Raw genomic sequence first — 23,566 nt, 5'->3', positions numbered from 1 at the left:
AAGCAACGAACCAATCACAGCTCAAGGCATGTACATAAAGCCACCGTCAAGCGCCGGAAAAAAGGTACAAGTGTTTTTCTTTGCTGACCAATCAAAGCAAAGGCACACAATCCATAGAACCAATCAGAACTGGAGACGAATACCAACCGCGTGAAAAACACCTGTGTGCTCAGTGTTCATGGACTGCTTGTGCTAATACTTTTGATTGGTGAAAAAAGTAGCTCGAGAATGTTTGGCCATCTCATATCAAGTGGTAATGTAAACCACAGCAATTATGAAAACAGACTGTGGACACTTAATTAAGTAATGACGAGTCAGAGATGGAACATCAAGGTTCTTCGTCTACCATTCCTGGTCAAATTGATATTAAGTTAACTGCCTCTGTAAGAGAGTAAACCAATTAAAATACTTTTAGACTGACCATGTAGGTTCTTGCTTCAAGTGGAGCAAACTGCCAGTAAATCAGAGCAAAACATCCAGGCGGAATCTCTCCAGATGGATTCAGGCACTCAAAGATTCGACAGCCATAGTTTTGCTGGACAGAAGAAAAGGATAACAATTAATAAGGCGAGTATGAAGCCTACCTTACGGGGTTGAGGATAGTAAAAGTGATTTGTCTCATCCCCCTCAAAAAAGCCTGGTAGTCAGGTTAAATAACAACGATAACAAGAATCATAATCATAATAATAATCAATAACAATAATAAATTATTTTTTATTAATCAAGTAAATCACACTTCTAATCTACACTTCTAATAATAATAATAATAATAATAATCATCATCATCATCATCATCATCATCATTATCATCATTATCATCATCATCGACATCATCAGCATCATCAATATGGAAGCTGCTCAGATTGGAAATGTTCTATGTGATCCTTCAACAGCTGGACAAGTGAGTACTAGAATTAACTTTTCACTCGCAGAAATAGGGGAAAAGGAAACCTCTTCAACCCTCTGTTAACAAAAGTTATCCATCAAGGGTAGCCTAAAAGCAAGCTCTTTACAGTAGCAAATTGCGAGGGTCAAAGAACAGGTGCTATTGAAGATTTGACCTTTCCATGGCAGTTCACTTCGCTCGCTGCTTGCGCGTGACCTTTTAGATCCTAAGCCTCTCACCATTCTCAAATGGGGAGCTTTACCCGTAGGATAGAGCAGGGCTGCCATTAGTAGCAGGCGGTGAGATTTTTATGCGGCTGCTGCAGTAAAATCAGCCGGCTACTTTAAGTTTAATAATACGGAGCTTTAGATTTGAGGACGAGAACGAGTACCAGTACGGGATTTAACTTAAAGTTTTTGCGCGTGTTCTCAAGAAAAAAAAGACACCCTGAAAAGCTTCACTTTACTTGTTTTCACCAAAAAAGTTTGTACGGTTATTTATACTGAAGGGGGTAAAGCCCTCTTCCGATAGCAAGATGATAAAACTTCTTACATTTGAAAACTTGATCCCGCCACTACGATATTCTCGCTAAAACTTGTAGTAGAATGACGACGGCTATCACGTCTTCCCGCCAAAATGACGCTGGTTTACGCGAGAGCAATATTCAGTGTTGAAAAAATCCCATACTCGTAGTCGTCGTCGTCTCAGAATCTAAAGCTCTCTAATACGTCAAACATAACAAATATAGGAGGAACAGTGGGGTAAATGACCGGCTGCTGTTCCTGAGAGACTAGCCATTTAAAACCGTAATGACAGCCCTACTAGAGAGGGAATGAACGAATAAACTTACAGCTTGAACTTGTGCAAGTGGTTCCATGTCCAGCTCATAGTTGACAGCTCGGGATCCTCCATTGTAAAGCTCATATACTTGCACTGGAGGTGAGGTTCCTCCTACTGGAACAGGCTCAAACAGGTGTCGAGTGGTAGGAAAGTGAACATAGTAGCTTTCAGGATCCACAGTCACACCAACGAAATTCACCTGAAGCAACAGGAACTTTGATTAGCTTGCACCATAATCATTCCAGTAACTTACAGCTCCATGCCTTAATTACGCTCACACAAATTACGTCATATGCCTCACTTACAGGCTTAACCTGGTTTTCAAGGGAGAATTGTGAAACCAAACCCAAAGAGATCAATCTGGCCAATCACAAACGATAAGATATTCAGTGGACCAATCAGAAGCCAAAAGAAAGTTTGGAACGGGTCAAACTTTTAGCTACGCGCAAACGGACGCAACAACTCCCCACAATGTTATCTTTTTATCTTACCAGAATTTCTCTCCCTCTCATAACTTTGAACAACACCGGAAGCCTGTTTGTACCAATCACTGTGTGGCTAGTAAGAAAAACACAAAAACAACATTTAGTAACTCAACTAATCTAAAACAAAAGGACACAAAAATGCTTACATCTGTATTAATTGTGGGTGGAAAAGTAAGGTGTAAGAACTAGGCAAAAAATGCAGGAAATCTCAAACTGTCTTGTGACATATTGCAAAGCTGTGCGTCTAATGTGTTTTACGAATGGTCACACCATAGTATTTTTGCCTCAGACCAAACGTCGTTACAACATTATACACATAACTGATTCAGTGAAGGTTGCTTTGGGCCTTTGGGCATTGGGAATTGTACCCTGGGAAGATAATTATTGTTTGGTGGTCACTCAAGTATGTCATTGCAGTGTGTTCCATATGCCCAAATACCCAACTGCCAATAACCAATTGCTAAATCAACCTTCATTGAATTAGGTATATATGTTGTAGTTAATTTTTTATCTCAATGGTAATGTATCCCAATGAAGTTGGAACAAAAGTATAAAAAAAATTACCTGAGATGAAAAATTAACTAGAACATATACATGTTATTTGTTCAAAACTCAGATTTGTAATTTTGACGTGCCCAGAAGTAGCTAGTGTTAATTGCACCATTCTAATTGGCTCTAGGAATGTAAATGGTCCAATGACATGTAGCATAATAGCCCCAGAAACGCCTGATACTCAGGCTAGTAGCATAATGATAGCTATTCTATCCGCCTTTTTCTTGGATTCTTTGACTGCTGAAATGTGTCTTGTATAGATTACAAATGCGTTTACTTATAGGGAAGGGCAACAGTTTGTGATTGCAAAATACCGAAGTCTTTCTTGAACAGATTTCAAAGTTGCTTACCTATAAGTAAGGGTCACTGTGTGTGATTCTCCCGGCAAGAGCTTTCCTCCTCGAGGTTCAATGCTGAATAATTTATTATCCATTACCTGCATCTGGGAGTGCAAAAACGAATAATAGAGTTTAAAGAAAATATAACTTAATTTTACAACGTGGTGAACAGAACTAGTTTAATTTCAGACATGCAAAGTAAAACGTTTTCATATTGCAATTGCCTGGTCAATAGCTTGCAATTTATGGGTGTTGTAAAGATTAATTGTTTTTTGACATTCAAAAACTCTTTAATAATTCATAAAGAAAAAACAAAAGATGAGTGTCTTTATATATGATAGAGACACGGCCAAACTTTACCTCCAATATTTTAGTCCAAAATAACCCTAAATCTAAACATTAGTGCAGAATGAATTTATCTTTTTCAGAGATTTTGAAGCCGTTCATAAAACTTGCAGTTGTGTATTATCAGGTTTAAAACTCTCGGTGAACAGTACATAAAAGGTCACGCTTAAATTCTTTTGGAAAGAAGCACAAATTGATCGCATAGCCAGTAAAAGTGACAAATCATCATGGAATATAATGCTAGCCAAAAAATTTGCCCAATTTACTCAAGTTCAAGATGTCTTACCTCATGAAGTTCATCTTCATCATATTCCCCTGTCTCGGCCCAGTACTCGAGCTCCAGCTGAAGATCACTGGGGAACAAGAATGCCCTGTGATGAAGTAAAACAGGATCATTGCATTATATTAGCTCTTCAAACATAACAAAATAAGAACTAGCAAATCAAATACAAATGCAGAAAGTCAACAGGGATTGATGTAGTGGAACAACCCAACAGTCAAAGAGCATACGGTCTTTTGGTCTGACGAAAGCACTGCAAGCGTTCCTGCGACTTGCAGCAGCCATTAAGGGGAAAATGTTTTCGCTCCTTCTTGAATTTAAATACGAGATAAATTATTAAATTTATGTCTTTTGCCTCAGGAAATTGAACTGATTGATAACAAAGTGAAGGTAAGAACATACTCTTAACCGTGATGTCACTTCTTATTCTATTCGGTATGAAAAAATTAAACAACTTATCATCTTGGGCTGAGAATATTTTGTATGCGATAATTTGGCCATGGCACCCGAAATTTCCTCAGAGCTCGTCAATATTCTCTTTTCAAACTTACCCTTATATTACATGTTTATCATTAAAAAGGGTCAAAAGATTCAAGACTCCTTTTGACATCATTGCGTTTGCCATAGTTAGTAACGCACAGACCTAACGGCTAATTATATTTCAAAAGAAAAGCATATTAAATTTGAACATATCGATTAAAATCTGTATCCCTAGTATTTTCCCCTGTGGGTAGACATATCTTAGAGATATAGATAGATCGCCTTTACCATTCAGAAGGAACTGATCCTGTATTTTTTAAGTTTAGATGCACCACACAAGGATCCACACCCAGAGGTGCAGCACCAAAGTTGAAGTCCATTATGGCTCTTGTGTTGACAGGGACTCTGCGTCTTGTGCTGTAGAGGTTAACATTTGGTGAGCTTAAAAGATAGCTGAAAGATATTTTAGTCCTGGATCTAAACAAATAAAACGATTTAAGTGTTTGAATGTTTGTGGAGAAATACTTGGAAGTGAAATAAACTCATTACAAAGTATGAAGGGTTTGATATGGCAAGTTGTAAAAAGGCACTAACGCTTGGTCTTAGAAACGTATATGGACTTAAAGCAACAATGTTCATTTCACGCTTTTGACATTAATTACAAAAGGTGATGACTGCAAACGTCACACATTTTCTTCTAAAACACTTTGGCTTTATCTCTCAGCCTTATCAGTCATTTATGTCCATGAAACGGTTCTGTGACTGCTATAAATGTACCGAGTGTTACAATTTCAGCTACAATTACAATCTTTGCTTAAGTCCGTTAAGTCACACAAGCCACTGAGTTTTTGTCCTTCTGCTTATCACTACATTGCCTGCGTCTACTGGCAACGTTTTACTAACCTGTGTCTTGTGACTGCAGCATAAAGAAGTTCAGAAGGAGACGGATCAGATTCCAGACATTCATTGAGACTGCAACAAAAATGACGACATTTTTCATCAAACGAGGCTGCCTATAACAGTAAGCCAATCGCCAATGTCCATTTCGGGGATGTGGTTAAAACCACTACAGTCGCACTTTCTTTATACACACCTACCGCTATCTAGGTTTGGCATGTTCGGGACCAAGAGAACTGTCTTTTAGGACAGTTCTCTTGGTTCCAACCTTTGAATTTTACCAACGTCTCTAAAGTCATGAAAACGTCTATCACGAAGTCCAGTGACAAGGAAAATGTGGCAATGAGCCAGGCATTTAAAGATAAGTAAGCCATTTGATAAGTTAAATACTTTGCTTGTATTCCAAAGAAAGCCGAATACGGTCTTCAGCTGCATGCGCACTTGACTTTCTCTTTAAGAAAATACATCAGCCGATTTTTTTTATCAAAGGTTATCCGCACGGCTTACCTCTCAAGTGAAAAAAGACTCCATATGTGAACTTTGCTGTATCCTTTGCCGCTACCCAAGCAGCGGGCGTCAGTCACAGAAAGAGTCGGGTAAACTCCCTGGCACTGCAGTTCAGTAAGTTGTCTTTTGGAGCACGTTATGAAGGGCTTACCGTCATCTGCCGAAAGAAATCATAAAGAAATACATATTCCGGAATAATTCGACATACTTACTCGTCATGGCTTGAAGTCAGAGAGGTGGTGTGAAGCAACGCAAGACGGAATACATTAGGAAATTGAGTAATTTTAATTTTCAGTGGATAAAACCTTGTACCAGAATAATTTAAAGCACGTTGCATTCTTTTTCACACTTCTCAGGGGCTATAGATATAATTAGTTAACTAACACCAGAGAAAATTTCTCATGGGAGCCTGTTTCGAATTTCACAAAATGAAATCTTACTCATCAAATGACGGACTTTGCAAACAAATTAGGAAAATATTCTGTTTTTGGAAATGAAAGAAAAGGCCATTTCCGAGTTCCAAAAACTATCACTTTCAAAACCAGGCAAAGTGCGAAACCTTTCTTGTAAAAATGAGTTTTATTCGCATGAGAATAAAAAACGTTTTCATATCAATGGCTTTGCACTTGGCCTCGCTTTGAGACAGAGGCTTGAGGCAACCCGGAAATGGCCTACTTAAGGTGATGTTAAACGGGACAATTCGCAACGACGATTTTTAGCGCAACACTGTGTTGCAATGTTGGAACAATGTTGTAACTATTCCAAACAATGTGGTAACAATGTTGCAACGCTGTGTTGCGCTAAAAAGTGTTGTTGCGAATCGTCTCGTGTAACATCATCTTTAAACACTGCACAACACGGAAAAAGAAAAAGGCCCTGGACTGACTAACGCATACATACCAAACATTGAAAGAAGTTCATAACTGAGTTTAAACTGGTAGGCAATTCGCCTTGACGGATAAGCTGTTGCTGTTATCTTCTGGGACGTTCTTGCTGGTATGACTCCACTCTGGCTACTAATTTCTAGAGCTGAAGATAAGATTACAAGCCTCGCATTAAAGCAAAAAGAGTCAAGCACATTCAGTACTCCATAACCTGAGAAGAAAGCCAACATTTCGCAAAGACAACACTGGTTTTCCCGCCAGATGAAGTCTGAGGAACGAGCGCAGAAATTCAACTGGTTGTAAATTTGCTTCAACAAATCAAACGTACTACTCAGATCTTCGTAGTGACACGTCCTCAGTATGGAAAGTGGAGTCTCCCGTAGTTCAGTGGTATAGCAACACTGGAAATTTTTTTCCCAACTGCACACGCTCTCATTGGTTACTTCGAGGTCACATGACATCTAACAATTAAACTGTTTCCCGCCAAAATCTCTGAGTGGGCAACATTGCAAATCTATGACGTCAGAAGGTAACAGTGCACTGTTACCCACGAATGTTGAACGCTCCCGTTATTTATTTTCATAAATTTGTAAACGAAAAGTTTCTTCTTCGTGGGCTATATAACAATTCACTTAAAGACTGGTCCCTCGGGAAACAGTTAATTTTGTTTTCCTCGAATTTTATAGTTAATGTTTCCCTCGGCTCTGTCTCGAAAAAACATTGAGATTCTCGAGAAACAAAATCAACTGTTTCCCTCGGGACCAGTCATTAAGTGTTTAACGTCTAGAGGATAAACTTCACTCGGCTGTTATATGGAAAGAGTAGCTTACCTAGAATATCTCTTGCGGTCTGGTCGTCGTCATATGGTCCCGTTACTTCCTGGTCAATGAACAGATTGTAATGTAGACTACAGTCACTGTTGTTGTGGATTGTGAGCTCTCGAGATGCAGAACTACCAACAACAATGTCACCAAAATTCACTGAGTCTTCCAAACACTGCAAAGAAACCAGAGCCTTTGAACAAATACTAAGAAAACACTCAGTCCCAGTCACAGGTTATCTTTGGCAACTGCAAAGCTTGATGAATCGTGCAAATCGTCAAGAGGGAGTTTACGCAATAGTACAAGCAATAGTTCCCGAAAATGACAAAGCAATGCTTTTCCGCAATAATTTTTTAAACAAATAACCAATACATACCACAATTTCCCCAACAGATCCTTCCCCGATGACTCTCACTAAATAGGTCTTTTCATCTGCTGTTCTGTAAAATTAGAGAAGTTAATTGTCTCAATGAGTAAAGAAAGTTCACCACCTATTTATAAGCTTCACGCTCCGAGTTCATTTCAAAATGCCTTAGGCCTTGGCCAAACATCAAAATTTTTCATGAGGCGAACCAAACTTTGTGGGTTAAATTCTTGAAAAGCTCGACGTCTGGCTCAGTTAAGTTTGTGTGAATGAGTGTGGATCGTCCAACACGCTCTATCAGTCTGCTTCAGACGGATAGAACATCTGAAGATCGTCCCCGGGACAAACGTCGATCTTCACATGCGACGAACTAAACTAGTAAATTAAAAATTTGTGTGATAATGTATATTAACCTCGCGCGGGAACAATTTATAACTGATCTGACTCACTTGATAGGTTCGACATGTCTTAAGTTCGACGTCTGACACAACAGACAATCTTAACTGAATTGAGGTCGACCCAAATTAGAGTTTAGTTCGTCTCGTCATAATTTGGACTTTAATCTCAGAAAAGACCCTTACTAGTTATACCAATGTCGTAAAAACGATTTTCTTACGATAAACCACATCTGATTCTGAATCATGAGGTAAATTTAATGTATGACTGACTTATATTTGATTTACAGGTACAATTTGTATGCGTGCATCGGGAGTAATTTATACGTACTGTCTATGAGCATCTGTTTGCAATCCTTTCACGGTTAGCTTTGACTTAATGAGGTACTTGTCCTCTTCAAGAGGAATGAAGTGAAACGTATGAGCCTATGAGAAAAAAAATACAATATAATTAAAGTTGACAATAATTAATAAAAACATCCTCCACACTGTGTTAATCATCTATAAGAGCTCAACAGATTTGGCAAAGCTAGTGGTGGTAGATATTGATTCACAAACGATCATGAAAGTTAAGTCTCAGAAGTAATTGCCGAAATATTTATGTCAAAATTTGGGCAAAATGCCCTACTGAAAATTTACAGTGATGGTAAAATTGGCATACTTTTATTTTTTGACCACGTACGAGGTATGCATTGCTTCAATTTTCACTTTCTTTGCAAATACAAATTGGAGGAGAAATCATTCAGTTTGGTCTTCCCACGCGGAATCAAAGAAATGAGGATTAACAAGAACAAGTTGGTTGGAACAAAATGTTCAAGGCAAATTCTCATCAATGTGAAAACCTAACTTTCAGGTTTTTAAGGAATTACTGTTTATTGGAGACTGAAGCTATATCAAGTACTTAAAGGAGCTGCGTCACGAATTTTATCAAAATTCTAATAGAAGGAACTGCCACCAAATTGAATGAAACGTAAAATAATCGCTCGACACATTTAAAAAGGTATAAATAACAAAACAAATGCATAAGTAGGTGCGGATGGACAAACTTGAAGATTATAAGGGATTGAAATTGTGGGCTTCTGAAAACTTATTAGCCTAACAGTTTTTCAAAGTTCATTTTTGTTTTTGTAACGTTTCTCCTGGTTTGATATAATAGTTCAGTTGGGAAGTATATTTGTTGGATACGAAGCCGTGATTTTGTCGTTTACAAAACATTTCTTTGTTAACGTTTAGTTTCAGCAGCGCATAGAGAAGCGTAGTCTCCTCGCAGCAGTTTTGGGGGTCGTCACGCAACGCTCCTAGCGTTGCGTGACAACCCTAAGAACGGGAGCGAAGGAGACTAAGGGAAGTGCAGTTGGCATTAACAAAATGAACTAGACAGGCATGACACGTGACACAGTCCCTTTAACAAAGTGTCTCCTTAGATTTTCCAAACGTATCAAAGTCGTTCTAAACTCCACTTCTCGATACCTGGATAATTTCTGGCTGATTTAGCAACAGAACGGGAACGTCAGTTGACAACAGCGCGCGCAAATCAAACAACTGGTTTGACCAACGGCAGAGTGGAAAATGGGCACCGGAAGTCGAATTTAGTCCTTTCTGTGCGCTTCCCCGTCGTCAAAAGGACGTTCCCGTTCTGTTTTTAAATCAGCCTATTGAGTGAAAGCACTGGGCCTACTGTTTGAGACGCAAAGCACCGATGGTGGGGTGCATACCTGATTTTCATTGGGAAGGATGATTCCTTGTAAAGGATCTATGCTGAGATGTTTTACTTGAGGACCAGGGATCTTCCATGAAAATCTAACGAACAAGAAAGTTTGAAATAGTCAGTAAAGAATAGGCCTTTAGCAGCTAGCCATTCACGTGGTACAAAACCGCCAAGCTGGAGCAGGCTCTTCTTTCAACCATTGGGGCACAATTTCTTGGGTCGAGTAACGAGGAAACTCTGTAAAACGAACACAACGCTAAGAAAGCATTCACCTTTAAAACTCATTAGGAATTCACCTTAACGGAATCCTGGAAGTGTTCTTCAGTTTAAATCTTCTGGTCGATGCTGTACCCAGACAGGTGGGTTTGAAGTAAACAGTTCCCTGAAAGAATTGAAGCGTAACGTGAGCTCCTTCGGAAAAAATGATAAATCAAGCTGTATGGCGCTCAGTTCTAACAATGTTTACAAAATTATATCAGTTAATGAAAGAGAGGACCAACAAAAAATTTAAACAAAAGCTGTTTACCAGGACAGAAAGTTTTGTTGTTAGAAAATGCGTAAGATAGAGCCAATACGAACGATCAACTTGAGCGCTACGATACTTTTATGAGTCCTTTCAATTATGAATCTCTGAAAAAGGACAAAACGTGGTAGGACGTCCTTTAATCTACTTAACACATTTTCACAACAGACGCACAATAAATTGGAATTTTTTTGTTTATCTGATCAGCTGCTCTTTGTAGTATTATTATTCAGGTGTGGTGGAAAGGCGGATGGTCAAGGACTCGTGGCAGCGCATTGCAAACTCTGTCTCGGATGCGTCCGCATGGTGGTGGAGGTGATGATGATGATGATAACGACAGCAACAACAACGAAGACGACGACGACGACGATGATGATTAAAATAATGACGACGACGACGACGACGACTACGATGATGATGATGATGATGATGATGATGATGATGATGATGATGATGCTGACGATGATGATGATACTGGTGGTAGTCGTGGTGGTGATGATGATGATGATGACGACCGCGACAACAACGACAACGACGACGACGACGATGATGATGATGACGATGATGATGGAAATGCAACACATGGGCAATAAACAGTAAACGGTTCACTGCAAGCAAAGGGTGATAACGCTTCTTACGAAAATCACCTGATTATTAAGCTTGACGGAGGGTATCTCAGCGGATCCCACAAGGCTGATCTCCTGCGTAGACAAATCATAACATGATCATTCAGTCTGTGCAACCATGTTTTTCAATCCAAAAAGAAAGTAACTTAAATTTTAAATTATCCATAAGCAAGTTACGAAATTACGTCTATAACGCAAAACTGTGAATTTTGGCGGCAAAAAAAATTGATATGCGTGACATTCCTGTGTGTGCTTCCCCCCAAGAACAATACGGAGGCCCATACTTTTCTTCGATCGTTCGAAGATGTAAATGGTCGACTCTGTCAAGAAAAATTGTTGAGATCAAGAAATTTTGGTACCAGGGTAACGTGCTACTCTGCCTGTGTTCACAAATGCAATCACTAGTTTTGCGTTACGCAAGAAAACAAAACAAGAAATACTTTTTTTCAAACCTGCGTGAATTTATCAGCATCGTTGAGCTTGCACTTGACCGTGTGTTTAAAGGTTTTTGCTTCAGACGGCGTCAATTTAAACACGATCAACTGAAAAAAAAGGGAAAATATATACAGTAAAACAGACGCTTAGAACGTTTGAAATCACTAACTATTTGTGGTTAGCAAAGGCGTACTTTTAAGTTTTCAAGATTTCAGGTGAGTGGTGGGGAAATATTTGCTTCCCATATCCGGATAAGCAATATTCAAAGACCCCTCTGTTTATTTGAAAACTTCTTCCTTCCCTCGTGGTTAGATCAACTCTCAAGAGCTGAATGGGAGGGGACGGGTGGGGGGGAGGGGGGGGGGGTGTTTTCCATATCCGGATAAGACGATATTCAAAGACTCCTCCAGGAGAAGTCACTCATCCTGCCCACCCCACCCTGCTGGTTACATCAACTTTCATTTGTCAAATACATTATATAGGATGACGCTTAAATTTGTAAGCCCCACGAAATATAATTTCTTTTAAACAGAAGGTACCTGGTATTTGTCAGTGAGTAGCCCTGTTCTGGGCCTACATGTGAACTCTCTACGGGAGAAACAAACCATAAGTCAATAAACGGGATCAGTTGAGGGGTCTGAGTAACTAACCACAAATCCCTCCCCTAAGTCAACATTAACACTTACTTCTCACCTGGGGCAAAATGTTGGCTTAGGAGAGGGGTAGGTGGGTAGTTATTATAACGCATCAATTGAGGTCTCTGGGTAACTGACCACCTACCCCTCCTTTAAGTCAACATTAAAGCTTACTTCTCACCTACGGCAAAAATGGGACTTAGGGGAGGAGTAGGTGATCACTTTCATTGTACAGAGGTGGACCGATTTGGAGGACTGGTTTTACACGATTGCCATGATCGCTGAAAGAAACGTGGCAATCACTACGACAACGACTGCCGAGATAGACACTCCTTTCTTGGGCCTGGTTGCCGCATGTACGTTCTAATCCCCAAAGAAGATGGCCAAAAAGGATCCAGCAATCTGAAGGATAGTAGAGATTGTGGCGGATCCTGATTTGAGAACCATCCTGAACAGGGGTCAATTTAATAAAACTTTTACAAGTGTAGTTTACAAGAGTAGCCATTGTTTTAGAGTCTGAAAACAATAGCTTCACTTGTAAAAGTTTTATAAAATTAACCCCGGCAGTTGGTCGCTAACGGGAGAATTCGCCTGTTATACTTTGAAAAGGACAAAAACGAGTTTTGGTGTACTGGTAACGTGGTCGCATATAGCAGGTGGTTGCCATTGGAGGGTCAACTCTATTTATGAGTCGAGTGCTGTTTTTGCTCAAATGTCAACAGAAAACCTTAAAGTATCTATTAAAAAAACTGATTCTGTTAAATTTGAATGGAGGAGCGAGGGTGGCGCCGTGGTGAGAGCACCAAATCCTGGCGTTGACGCCATATGTGGGTTGAGTTTGTTTTTGGTTCTCTCCAATACTACTCCGAAAGCTTTTCCCCCGGGTACTCCAGTTTCTCCTCTTCTTAAAAACCAACACTTGAAAATTCCAATTCGACCTAGAACGCACGGACACGTCTCCACAAGTTCTTACGAACTTATCAATTTTCCAATTTACAGGTGGCATACATACCCTGACGGATCATCGTCAAATGCAAAGTGGATGGGATTCTGTCCCGTGTTGCTTAGCAACAGAGTTCTGTATGAAACAGCATTCACTGTGACAGCTGGGAAGACCTGTTATTACACAGAGAGAAGCCTTCAGACCTGGCAGCTGTTTGAGCGTCACTACTTAGCAACAGTTTAATGTGCAGTTTTCTATTAAGGATTCCGCTGCGAGTAAATAACTCAACATAACTTAATAAAACATAACGTGTAAGTTACTTGTCGCATCAAGTTATCTAGAGACATCATATATTTTTTTGTCAGCCGGGAATATAGGTAAGCCTATAGCTCTTCACCTTGGACTATCTATCAGCTTAACAAGGGTCTGAGGGGTAAAGGTTACTTATTATCGTGAGACGACAAATAACATCAATTACAAAAAAAGACTTACCAAGTGCTTGGTATCAAATTGACTTCTAGGAATAAACGTTTCAGTGCCTAATGCAAAAGTGTGCCCTAAAAATAAAATACCTGTTATTAAAACTTATCTTCTAAAATGACAATTGGCAACAGATTGCATTGTTGGCAACAGATTGTAGTTTTGTTTTTTGTTTTTAAAGTGGGTTGTTATGTTCGACGCAGAGGAACGCAATCCTAGTACAGATAGGAGTGAGATTGTATTGACAAACGTCGTTGATGGAACAGATCTTAAGACAGCTGCCAGGCACCCCGAAGATTTTGCAGAGGCGAATGACATCATCGCCAACTTGCCAATAGAGAGCGAGACTGGGGTCTAGATCAGTCGAACGCACGTGATCTTTTATTATTACTTGTTTTACAGCAATAATATTTTTTTAAGACTGTACAGTACTATAATATCATTTCTTGACACTGTTGTTCAACTGGCATAATGGCAGATGGCTATTAACGTGCTTAACCTAGTTATAATAAGCAACCCTTAATATTTTTTAGAAGAAAGGTCAAGAAACAACCTTGTTTAAGAAAAGCAAAACGTTTACATAACACAATTTTTTAGCCTGCGTCACACACGAAACTAAACACTGGTTAAGTCTGTCTACGAAACAGCGCCGAAATCCTTGTTCTGGGCCCTCACCTGAGTACCAGGATTTGAGTATGCGCCGTGATTGGTCTGTTAGAAAAGCCATTGTCGATTTGCCAATCAAGGCGAAAGGAAATTCGAAATTCACTTCCGGCAATTCGCTGAGTCCGTCCGTTCGTAGACGTTACTGACCGAGGTTAATTTACGTCTGCGACACAGGCTAAATTTCTTAGAATATTACAAACGAGCTTTAACTCAGGAAAAATGAGGGATAAAATCAGCTGGAAAACAAACTTACTGAGAGTCAAGAGTTTGGGCGTTTCAGTATATGATTCAAGTGCCTTATAGTCTATAGAGAGACAATGTTACAAACCTGTCGTGTTTAACGTCAAGCACCAAGGGGGGCACATGGTAGCATCCTCGACAAGCCGATAATCTCTCATGCTCTGTAACAAAACACGAAAATAGTTGTAATAGAGACCTTGTTAATAGAAAGGTTTTTCGGTAGTTCCCACAAACCGCGAACGTCAAGAAGTCACGTGCCTAGCGTTAGGTTTGCGGATTGAGGTTCACGTTTGTACGGCTAAAACCACGCTCTAGCGGTAACTGATTTATCGCAAGGTTTCTTGAAACCCTACGTTACAGGAACGCGTGATGTCCTGGCCTGTTCGACTGTTATGTAATCATCCATCCTGAACACCAACAAAGTGCACGAATTGACGTACAAAATTATGTGGTGACGATCAGCGTTCTTTGTTCTTACAGTTATCACAGATCTGGCATTTATAATTACCTAGATTATTTCGTTACCTTGTAAAATGCATAGCATTCCAGATCAGCACTGAAAAACTGATTTGCAGCATTCTAAAACAATAAAGAGAAAATGGAAAGAAAAGATTAATATGCTATACAGTCCAAGCCATGGTAAGTGTACATCCCTGGGATGTCCGGAAAAATTCGGGCTGTAACTGGAGTTGAATAGGTAGCCGTCGAACACTTCGTTCACATGATCCCTGTAAGGGTGCTTAAGCAACGATAACGGCGATGTCAACGAGAACGGCATAAAACCGAGCAATAGGTTTCGATTGGCAAAACAACTTTGCACGTGCATCACGCTTTTTTGTACATTTCTTTGCCGTCACTGCACGACTACGGCGTGAAAATGCCTAATTGAACTTTTTGTGGAGGACGTGTACACAAGGCAATGACTTTCTTTTTCTTTTCCTGAACTTCGATACAGTCTTTAAGAATTCAACTCCAGATAAAATTGCCAACATTTGACGAATTGAACGAGACAAAATTAACGCGATAAAGTTTGAAGCAGCGCGACTTCATTTTTAAGTGACCTTTCCGTAGCCGTCGCCATCGTTGTTGCTTAAAGGAGCTGTGTCACGAAATTCGGCCAAATTAGGAAATTACAAAATGCCCATTCAATCCAAGAGAAACATAAAAATAACCGCTTAAAACTTTAAAGGAAGGTTAAAATAACACAACAGATACAACAGATGCCACGGATGGGCAAAACTGAAGAAGATTGAAACGGATTAAAATTGGGGTTTTTGAAAACTGTTCAGCCTAACAGTTTTTCAAAGTTTATCTCTGCTGTTTGCAACTTCAAAAATAATGCTCAGGAGACATATTTGTTTGTCTCGAATCTCTGACTTTGTCATTTACATGTAATTTCTTTGCTTACTTTGAGTCCTATAGCGATCGAGGGCGAGTAATTGGCAAAATTAAACAAAATGAACTGGACTGCCGTGACATAAACTCCCCATTGTTCGCGCAGGGGATTGTAAAGGAAAGAAGAACAGGCTAAATTGTACTCTATACTCACAGGTCTAAACGTCAATCTGAATGAAGCGGTTTTTAAAGGCAGAATATCACACTCTTCAGGTGAAACAGAAAATATTCCTTTTGTGTCTGCAACAAATAAAACACAAAGAACCTAACGTTAAAAAAAAAATTAGAAAGCTTAAACTAGTGATAACCAAATGTTAGTGAGTACGAGCGAGTTACAGACTTCTGACAGAAGACCAAAAAAGCTCTTGCTTCAACGCTGGTTCTTTGCGTAAGTTTCACGTGATAGAAGGTCAAAACGCACGTGATCAGATTGCGTTCTTTGCATTCCATTTATTCTTAGTGGAAGTCCAAACGAATGCTGACTACATATGTGCCAAACATGCGTTAGAGCACCCCGGAGATTAAGATTGCAGGCTATTCTTGTCGCCTTTAACAAGACCAAAACTAAGCCAAGACGTACCTTTCATCCACATACAGGTTATCTTCCCTCTTGTATGATTTGTGATGTTGACTGTCTGCAAGCGAAGGATTATCTCCAATCAAAATCATGATATTTTCAATAAAACACTAGGTGCTCACCTATTACACAAACCAACCGGATACAAATCTTGTGGATAAACACAAAACTATAAAATTCGACGCGGTAGGGGAGGTCAAACGACCCTGCAGAGTATATCAACATCAGCTAAACAGGACTCAAGTAAAGAAAACTGAAGTGCTTCGCCTTAAATCACAGCCCATGTTTTCTGACGCTTCTTAAACGGGATGGTGCGAAACATTGGATTTACAACTTGAATTTCCGGTTGTCCCATGATAAGTACCCAGCGGGAACATTTTTCCGGAGAAACAGATGTTCCGTTGCACCCGGACATTTTCCGCTGGAAAGACCAAAAAAAGGTGTTTCATCTCTTTTCCAACCGGATTTTTCGGACACTTTTGGTAAATAGTAAGTACCCACCCACTGTCTCTAAAGCTACTCATAGAGAAAAGAACTGTACCTTTTGGGCCACTGCGTTGGGATCCTGTAACTGTCCAAAGTCGGCATGGTGAACATCTAAACTAACATGTGGAACGACCGCAGTCTGCAAATCAAATGTAACAGAGGTGGTTAAAGTTATAAAATGTGGAGATATGAAGACCTAGTGGACCTCACATCAGGTGGGCTGCGTTCAAGCGTGGTGATCACGTTGTTTCTGTAAAGGGAATAGTAAAATACTACAGGGGGTAATCCTGTGATGGACTACAAACCCCTAGCGGGGTACTCCCTACAATGGCCTATACGGGAAGGCTACGGCCGAAAGGGGGATCTTTTTCAGGCCTCAGGTATATGAAAGGGTAGGGATTTTACTGTCTAAAGTATACGAACGGGTAGAGAATCTGTCATTTGGCTCTGTAAAAGGGCCCAAAAGGGCTAACAGATGAATTTTATGGCTTAATAAAGTCGAGAAAACGTTTTATTTTTGCGATTGATTCTTAGAGTGGTTTTCGTTTGAGTGTCGTAAAACCAAAACCAAAGTAATTACTCTGGCCAATCACATAGGACACAGACAATACATTGAACCAATCAAAACTCGAAGTAATTACATGTGGCTGACGCAAAGCGCGGGAAAATGCATGCGAGCGCGTCACAATTGGCTTTGGTTTTACTTCTGATTGGATGAAAAGGTGGCGCGAATCTTTTAAGCCAATCGCATCGTGTAGAAAGTGCAAAACCAATTACTTTTCGACACTCAAGTGAAAACCGCTCTATTTAAAAGACATTGCATTTACAGCAGTTAAGGGGGATCCAAAGTTCTAAACAAGGTATGTGAAAGGGGTCCCATTTGTCAATAGAAGGTATACGAAAGGGGTACGTTTTTCGGGAAAAATAGTATATTAAAGGGTAAGGGGTTGGACCTCGGGGCCGAGCCTCCCCGTATAAACATTTGTTGAGTACCCCCCCCTCCCCTCCGCAGGCTACAATCTTGGACAGTTCCATCGTATTGTTTCCGTAGATGTAATGGCGATATACTGCTGGTGGTATCCCTGTGATGGATTACAGTCGTTTAAACAGAAAGGAGTGGAAAACATTCCTCTCCCTCCAAAATCATGCAAAGCTTGGTAAAAGCTAAAACGCGCCATTTTCAGGCCTCGTTGACCGCACTCTTTTCAAAGACATAGAAATGGAGAAAGCGCTAATTTATAGTTTCCTAGCACTTACAGTTTCTCCAACTGAGGCATGACAAAAGAATTCCTCCATGGGAGACAGATCTGACATGGTTGGTAAGACAACAGCAGATGAAGAGGTCTGTAGTAAGGTAAAAAATGATTCTAATTAACAAGAGAGTAACCTAACTGGTCAGAAGTTAATCAAACAACGGTGTCAAACTTGAAAACATTGGCCTTAAGTTTTAGTTGACTTCTTTCCTATCTATCCCTAGCCGGGAATACAGCTCACTCTCATTCCTCTCCTTCGCTGTTAGCATTTTCCAAGATTTCCCAGCAACAAGGAGCAATGTGAGGTCGCTTTATTCACAGGCTAATATTCCCGTAGCACTAAATATTGACGACATTGCTGTTTAATCCTTTCACTGCCAGAGTGAATAATGGGGTTTTGTAAGGTAGCTCTAACTTTTGAATCTGTGGACGAAACCCTATGGAGTGACCATTCAAATGAAACCTCTCTACCCGTACTTAGACATGGTGCTACTTGTTTTTCAAAATTTCACAAAATGGAACTTGGGATTTCTTGTCGAATTTTACCTTTGGACACATTTGGCAGTGACAGGGTTAAAAACAGAACAATGTGATATGTCGATACCAACCTCCACTGCCATCAGTGCTCCATCTTCATCAAGCTGAAGTTTGCTTGCCTTCAGATCTTCATTGAGTTGCTACAAGAAGAAAGATTTAATATGAAAAAAAGAATCTTCGTGTGAAAAAAATTCTGCCACTGTGGCATTACACAGCTACTGAAATCAAATGTCATTATAGTAATGGTAATTACCTCAGGTGAGATTCTTGACAAGCCACGCCTAACATGAGTTTGGTATTGATCCAGATGCTTCTTCTGAAGAACAGCTAAATTGAAAAGATAACGATAGAAATAAATAATCAAAAACCTTTTTTTCAGCTACCCACTCCATGGAGCCTGAATTTTATGTCAAGAAGCAGTCCAGTGTATTAGCTACTACAAAGTGTTTGACACACTACACCCTAAACATTGCACGTCCACAGGTATGAGACAGTATCACTGTGATTGAAACCTTTGGAAAAGAGCGCCAGAAGTCTTTATATGTGGACAAATAGAAGGTGAGAAGTAGGTTTCCAAAGATGGCAACTGGAGGTAAGACAAACATGTTTTACCAATTGCATTAAGGAGCTTAGGCAACAACAACAGCGACAGCAACCAGAACAGGAAAAAAAGCAATAGATTTAGATTGGCAAAACAACAACTTTGCACGTGTATCACGCTTTCTTGTACATTTCTTTGCTGTCGCTGCACAACTAAACTAATTTCACGTTTTGTCGAGGACAGGACCACAAGACAAGGACTTTCTTTTTCTTTTCCTAAAACTTTGATACAGTCTTTAGAATTCAACAATTCAATATTGCTGACACTGGAAACAGTTCGGAAACACATCGCTCCTCATTTTATAATGGTGTGAAAATAAGAAGATATCAGATTGAAATAGGAAGCAATTATCAATCATATATAAATATTTTTTCTATACCTGGCTTCACTTGTTCAGTGTGGCAGGTTCCAAACAGATCAATGAGAAGTGGGTCCTACAAGCAAACAGCATTTATGACAGAAAGTTCAAATTGATATAAACCATTGTCAGGGAAATCTTGAAACAGCTGAGGTAGATTCTCTGGACCATTTCATGTTAAAAATATTGCAAACAATAACAATTGTTTTCAACTTTAAATGAAACAGTTTAATGTAGCCACATGTATTTAACTACTTGTTAGGAAGCCATTGTTAAGTGTTTTGATAATGGCGCTAACCCATCTATGCTCAAGTAGCCTCGAATACACTGGAAGTATCAAGTAGAGCATCACTTCTATTCACGGTCTGGTTCACTTGGTGGAAATCATTCCAAACAATCTCTTAAACCACTTTAAAAAAATGGTAAAAAATGGTTAAACTTTAGACACTAGATACGCGAAAATTTTGAAGCTCTGGGCATCTAGGGCCCTCTTGGGGGGTTACAAATGTCCCTAGTCTAAATTTCAAAAACTGCTATTTTGCATATTGAGGGTATTAATTGTGCTCTATTATCTTAATTAATCTTCATTTTTCCTGTAACACTTTTTTTCTTTACATTCCCCTAGTTCTTTCATCCTTGGAAAAGCAAAGAGCTATCAAAAGTTTTCTGATCATTATACATTTCTGGCAAACTGCCAACCCTACCCCTCCCATAAGCCAACATTAACACTTACTTCTCACTTAGAGCAAACTGTAGACTTTGGGGAGGGGTAGGTGGGCAGTTTCCCAGAAATGTATAATAACCCAAGTTTTCTCATATCCAGTTCCCAAAGTTTAACCATTTTCCCTGTGCCTATTCCCTTGATAAATGATCAGTATCTCAATCAAAAACATAAGTGAACACTCTGTTGACAAAGTTACCTGATTTTGAACAAGACAGGTTAACCTCCTGTAATAATTGATCGGATTTGTTGGTGCAAATCGTATAACAATGGTCTCTGATCCTTTCCCAGACAGTAAACCACATGTTGTCTCCAGTTTAAAGACACTTCGACTGCAGTCTATCATGAACTGTTCAAAAACGAAAAAATATAATGTTACTAAGACAAAGATGTGACAATGTAACAACTTACAATTATAGTAAACTAAGTAAAGACCTTGGTTTGCAAGCCAAAGCTCAAAAAATAAAACCTTAATACAAAACGACCATATGCACCCAAAATGATTGATGACAATTTTGACGTCTTAAATGAGATTAAACAAATGTACTTACATATGGTCTAGAGATGAAGTTGTGAAAAGTCCACAATCCTCATCAGTATAGATGTATTTTGTATCTATACTTACGTAAATACAGAGATGTAATTAACATCTCTCTATTAAAAAATAAATCACTCCAAGATTCACCATTTATTACTACCAACTCCTTTGCACACTAGTGTTTTTGCCTTTAAACCAATCAATACTATTTTATTTGTTTAACATGACTTAATAAATCCTCAAAACATTGTAAAATAAGATCATTAAATATTTTGGAATGATTGATAGAAGTGGATTCTGTTTGCCAGATGTTATGGCATTCATAAGCAGTGATACCAGATTTTACAGTCTCTGTAAAACAAACACAGTGCTCAAAACAATAAGATTCAGACACTGAATGTCTACCTGATAAGCTGCAGGAACGTCACTGTTATTGAAAATCTTGAAACTTTTAGCCACAAATTTTCCAGACTCCACAACTCCCATATCGAGATAATCGCTGTCAAGAACAACATCTGGTCCTGTCAAAATTTTAAGCAAATACCAAGATGAATATCAAGCTCCACTTCTGCTTTCTCACAAAAAACAAAAGACTGCAAGCAACTAAAATAATGACAATGTGAAAAGGAGAGAAAGGTCTTTGGCAAACGCATGTCAAAAAACCACAAGTTAAGGTGAGTCAAAGTGGTGTTAAACTAGTTGAATGTAACATTAAACAGCCTCCTGTTAATGACCATCAAAATGTTAAGATTTGATGGTTACTTGAGGGAACTGGATGCTTGGAGGATAATTATCTATTAACAGTACTTTGACTGAAAAAATTGAGTTTGGTGCTTTGGATGGGTGATCATGGTAACAAATGGAGAGAGGGAAAGGTGCATATGTTACAGGTCAAAGTTGACTGCTGTCAGGTAAAAAAATTTTAACCAGAAAGAAATCAAATTTGACCTGTAACAGAAACAAGCAACAGGTACAGCATCATGCAGGTTAGGTCTGGGGTATGGACAAAAGGGACATTTTACTGGCAGGATAGGATTTAGCCATTAAAAATACTCTACAGAGACTTAATCACCTTTCCCCACTCCAGTGCACTTGATGACAGAGCAGTTCGTAGCTCCAAGAGCCATAATGTCCATATAATCCACAGACTGCAAGCAAGGATTTTGAGGAGTAAAAGACACCTATGAAATAAAGAAAAATTAGAAAATTTATAGAAATGTTAGGAAAATCATCAATGAGAAGGAGTATTACGCAAGAACATTTCAGGATGCTACCACAGCTTCCCCTCAAAATGATGTCTGAGGAATGAGCACAGCAATTCCATACTGATGATGTGGCACTACCCAGTTCTGGATAAAGAGTCATTTTCTTCTCTCCTTCCTCAGACATCACTTTGGGGCAAAAATCAGGGGTGCATTATGATATGTCTGTTGTTTTTTCCGGCTACATTTCCCCCCAATTTTTATTCAGTCAACACAGATAAAAAAAGCTTTATTTTTACCTTGAGTCTTATGGTGCTTTCTGCTGGTACAACACCATGGTAATGAGAGCATGAAAACACTGTATCAACATTAGTAGCAGCTGATGGCTGAAGTACTTGGAAAGGTGCGTTAACCTTTAAATGACAAATAATTCATTTAATTAAATACGACGTCAGCCAACTTGATTGTATCAAGATTGATACTAGGTAAGAACAGTTTTGTGATTGTTTGGAATTTCATTAAAATTCAATTTATTTTATTTGCAGGAGACAGGGTGTCTGTTTGTTACAATAATTATAGTCAGACAAGCACACGTATAATGCAGCAGCAACCTCAGGAACATAATCTTCATAAAAAAAAATTAAATAAGATGGTTTCTGTGGGGTAACTTGAATCAAGATCAAAAGACCTTGCTGTGTGAAGTGAAATGAAAAAAAAACTATCACGGCCATTCTACAGCGTAGTACAACTACAATGAAGTGTACAGTGATATCATACATATTTCTGAAAATACAGTGAAGCTCTCATGAGCCAACATCCTTGGTACGCAAAAAACCAAGTGACTGGAGCTGGCCACTTGCAGGAATTTAAAAATACAGAGCTTGTATGAAAGTTGAGAAAAACAGGGTTTTGTGAAGGCGGCCATTAGTATTGAGCTGTCTGCTTACGGGAATGTCTGTTAGGAAAGCTTCAACTGAATACATGCATAGCACAAGGGAAGTGACAACAACATATCACAGAGTTTAATACTGTACTTACTGGTGAAACATTATGAAGCTCAATCCACTTGCTAGCACTGGTTTGAACAGGTACTTCTCCAAAGTTTAGTTCAACTTCACCATCACTCGTTAACTCTGAAGTTTCCTTAGATCCTGGAACACTGGCCATCAGGTGAGGAAATTTACCTGATTGAGTTTAAAAAGCAAAGTTTAGGAATCCTAACTGTCAGCAATAGTTTATGTTTAGTCTTTATGAACGTTAACTTTTTTTCTAGATGGAATGAACTGATCTATCTCTTCCCTAATCAAATGACGGGATTATTATTGTTGATTTTATTTTATTCCTTGAATACATTTACCCTTGAAAAAAGCTGTTTTTTAACTGAAAGGAAATGTTTTTAATTCGAATAATTTTTTTTAATATAAATGAATTATTTTCATCAAAGTTAAGTGTCTTTTTGTAATTGAAAGGAATTGTAAATAAGGCTTGACTGAATAGTTTTTTTAAGTGAAAATAATAATAATGATTACTGTAAAAAAAGGATTTTATAGTTAGCTTTGTTATCAATA

General features: G+C 39.0%; 1 protein-coding gene across 1 annotated transcript in view; it reads right to left on the bottom strand.

Annotated features, from left to right (window-relative positions):
* Positions 1-23,566, bottom strand: part of LOC140925309 (cilia- and flagella-associated protein 65-like) — a 34,612-nt gene that overhangs the window by 6,534 nt on the left and 4,512 nt on the right. Inside the window, exons 8-40 of the mRNA XM_073375313.1 lie at positions 23,037-23,182; positions 22,298-22,411; positions 21,869-21,977; positions 21,202-21,317; positions 20,458-20,607; positions 19,559-19,613; positions 18,832-18,905; positions 18,650-18,718; positions 18,046-18,132; positions 16,844-16,927; positions 16,306-16,360; positions 15,880-15,965; positions 14,856-14,909; positions 14,419-14,491; positions 13,437-13,501; positions 13,014-13,117; positions 11,906-11,954; positions 11,384-11,473; positions 10,953-11,006; positions 10,079-10,164; positions 9,790-9,874; positions 8,406-8,500; positions 7,692-7,755; positions 7,325-7,490; positions 6,511-6,639; positions 5,611-5,767; positions 5,110-5,178; positions 4,495-4,623; positions 3,733-3,817; positions 3,114-3,205; positions 2,218-2,284; positions 1,737-1,925; positions 422-535 (exon numbers count right to left, since the gene is read on the bottom strand). Coding sequence (XP_073231414.1) covers positions 422-535; positions 1,737-1,925; positions 2,218-2,284; positions 3,114-3,205; positions 3,733-3,817; positions 4,495-4,623; positions 5,110-5,178; positions 5,611-5,767; positions 6,511-6,639; positions 7,325-7,490; positions 7,692-7,755; positions 8,406-8,500; positions 9,790-9,874; positions 10,079-10,164; positions 10,953-11,006; positions 11,384-11,473; positions 11,906-11,954; positions 13,014-13,117; positions 13,437-13,501; positions 14,419-14,491; positions 14,856-14,909; positions 15,880-15,965; positions 16,306-16,360; positions 16,844-16,927; positions 18,046-18,132; positions 18,650-18,718; positions 18,832-18,905; positions 19,559-19,613; positions 20,458-20,607; positions 21,202-21,317; positions 21,869-21,977; positions 22,298-22,411; positions 23,037-23,182 — 3,161 coding nt within the window. The remainder of the gene's footprint in view (positions 1-421; positions 536-1,736; positions 1,926-2,217; positions 2,285-3,113; positions 3,206-3,732; positions 3,818-4,494; positions 4,624-5,109; positions 5,179-5,610; positions 5,768-6,510; positions 6,640-7,324; positions 7,491-7,691; positions 7,756-8,405; positions 8,501-9,789; positions 9,875-10,078; positions 10,165-10,952; positions 11,007-11,383; positions 11,474-11,905; positions 11,955-13,013; positions 13,118-13,436; positions 13,502-14,418; positions 14,492-14,855; positions 14,910-15,879; positions 15,966-16,305; positions 16,361-16,843; positions 16,928-18,045; positions 18,133-18,649; positions 18,719-18,831; positions 18,906-19,558; positions 19,614-20,457; positions 20,608-21,201; positions 21,318-21,868; positions 21,978-22,297; positions 22,412-23,036; positions 23,183-23,566) is intronic.

The sequence above is a fragment of the Porites lutea genome, chromosome 14 (genome assembly GCF_958299795.1).
Source record: "Porites lutea chromosome 14, jaPorLute2.1, whole genome shotgun sequence".
In the NCBI taxonomy this organism is placed as follows: Eukaryota; Metazoa; Cnidaria; class Anthozoa; order Scleractinia; family Poritidae; genus Porites; species Porites lutea.
The sequence above is the reverse complement of the archived record's forward strand: the minus strand, read 5'-3'. Positions and strand labels throughout refer to the sequence as shown.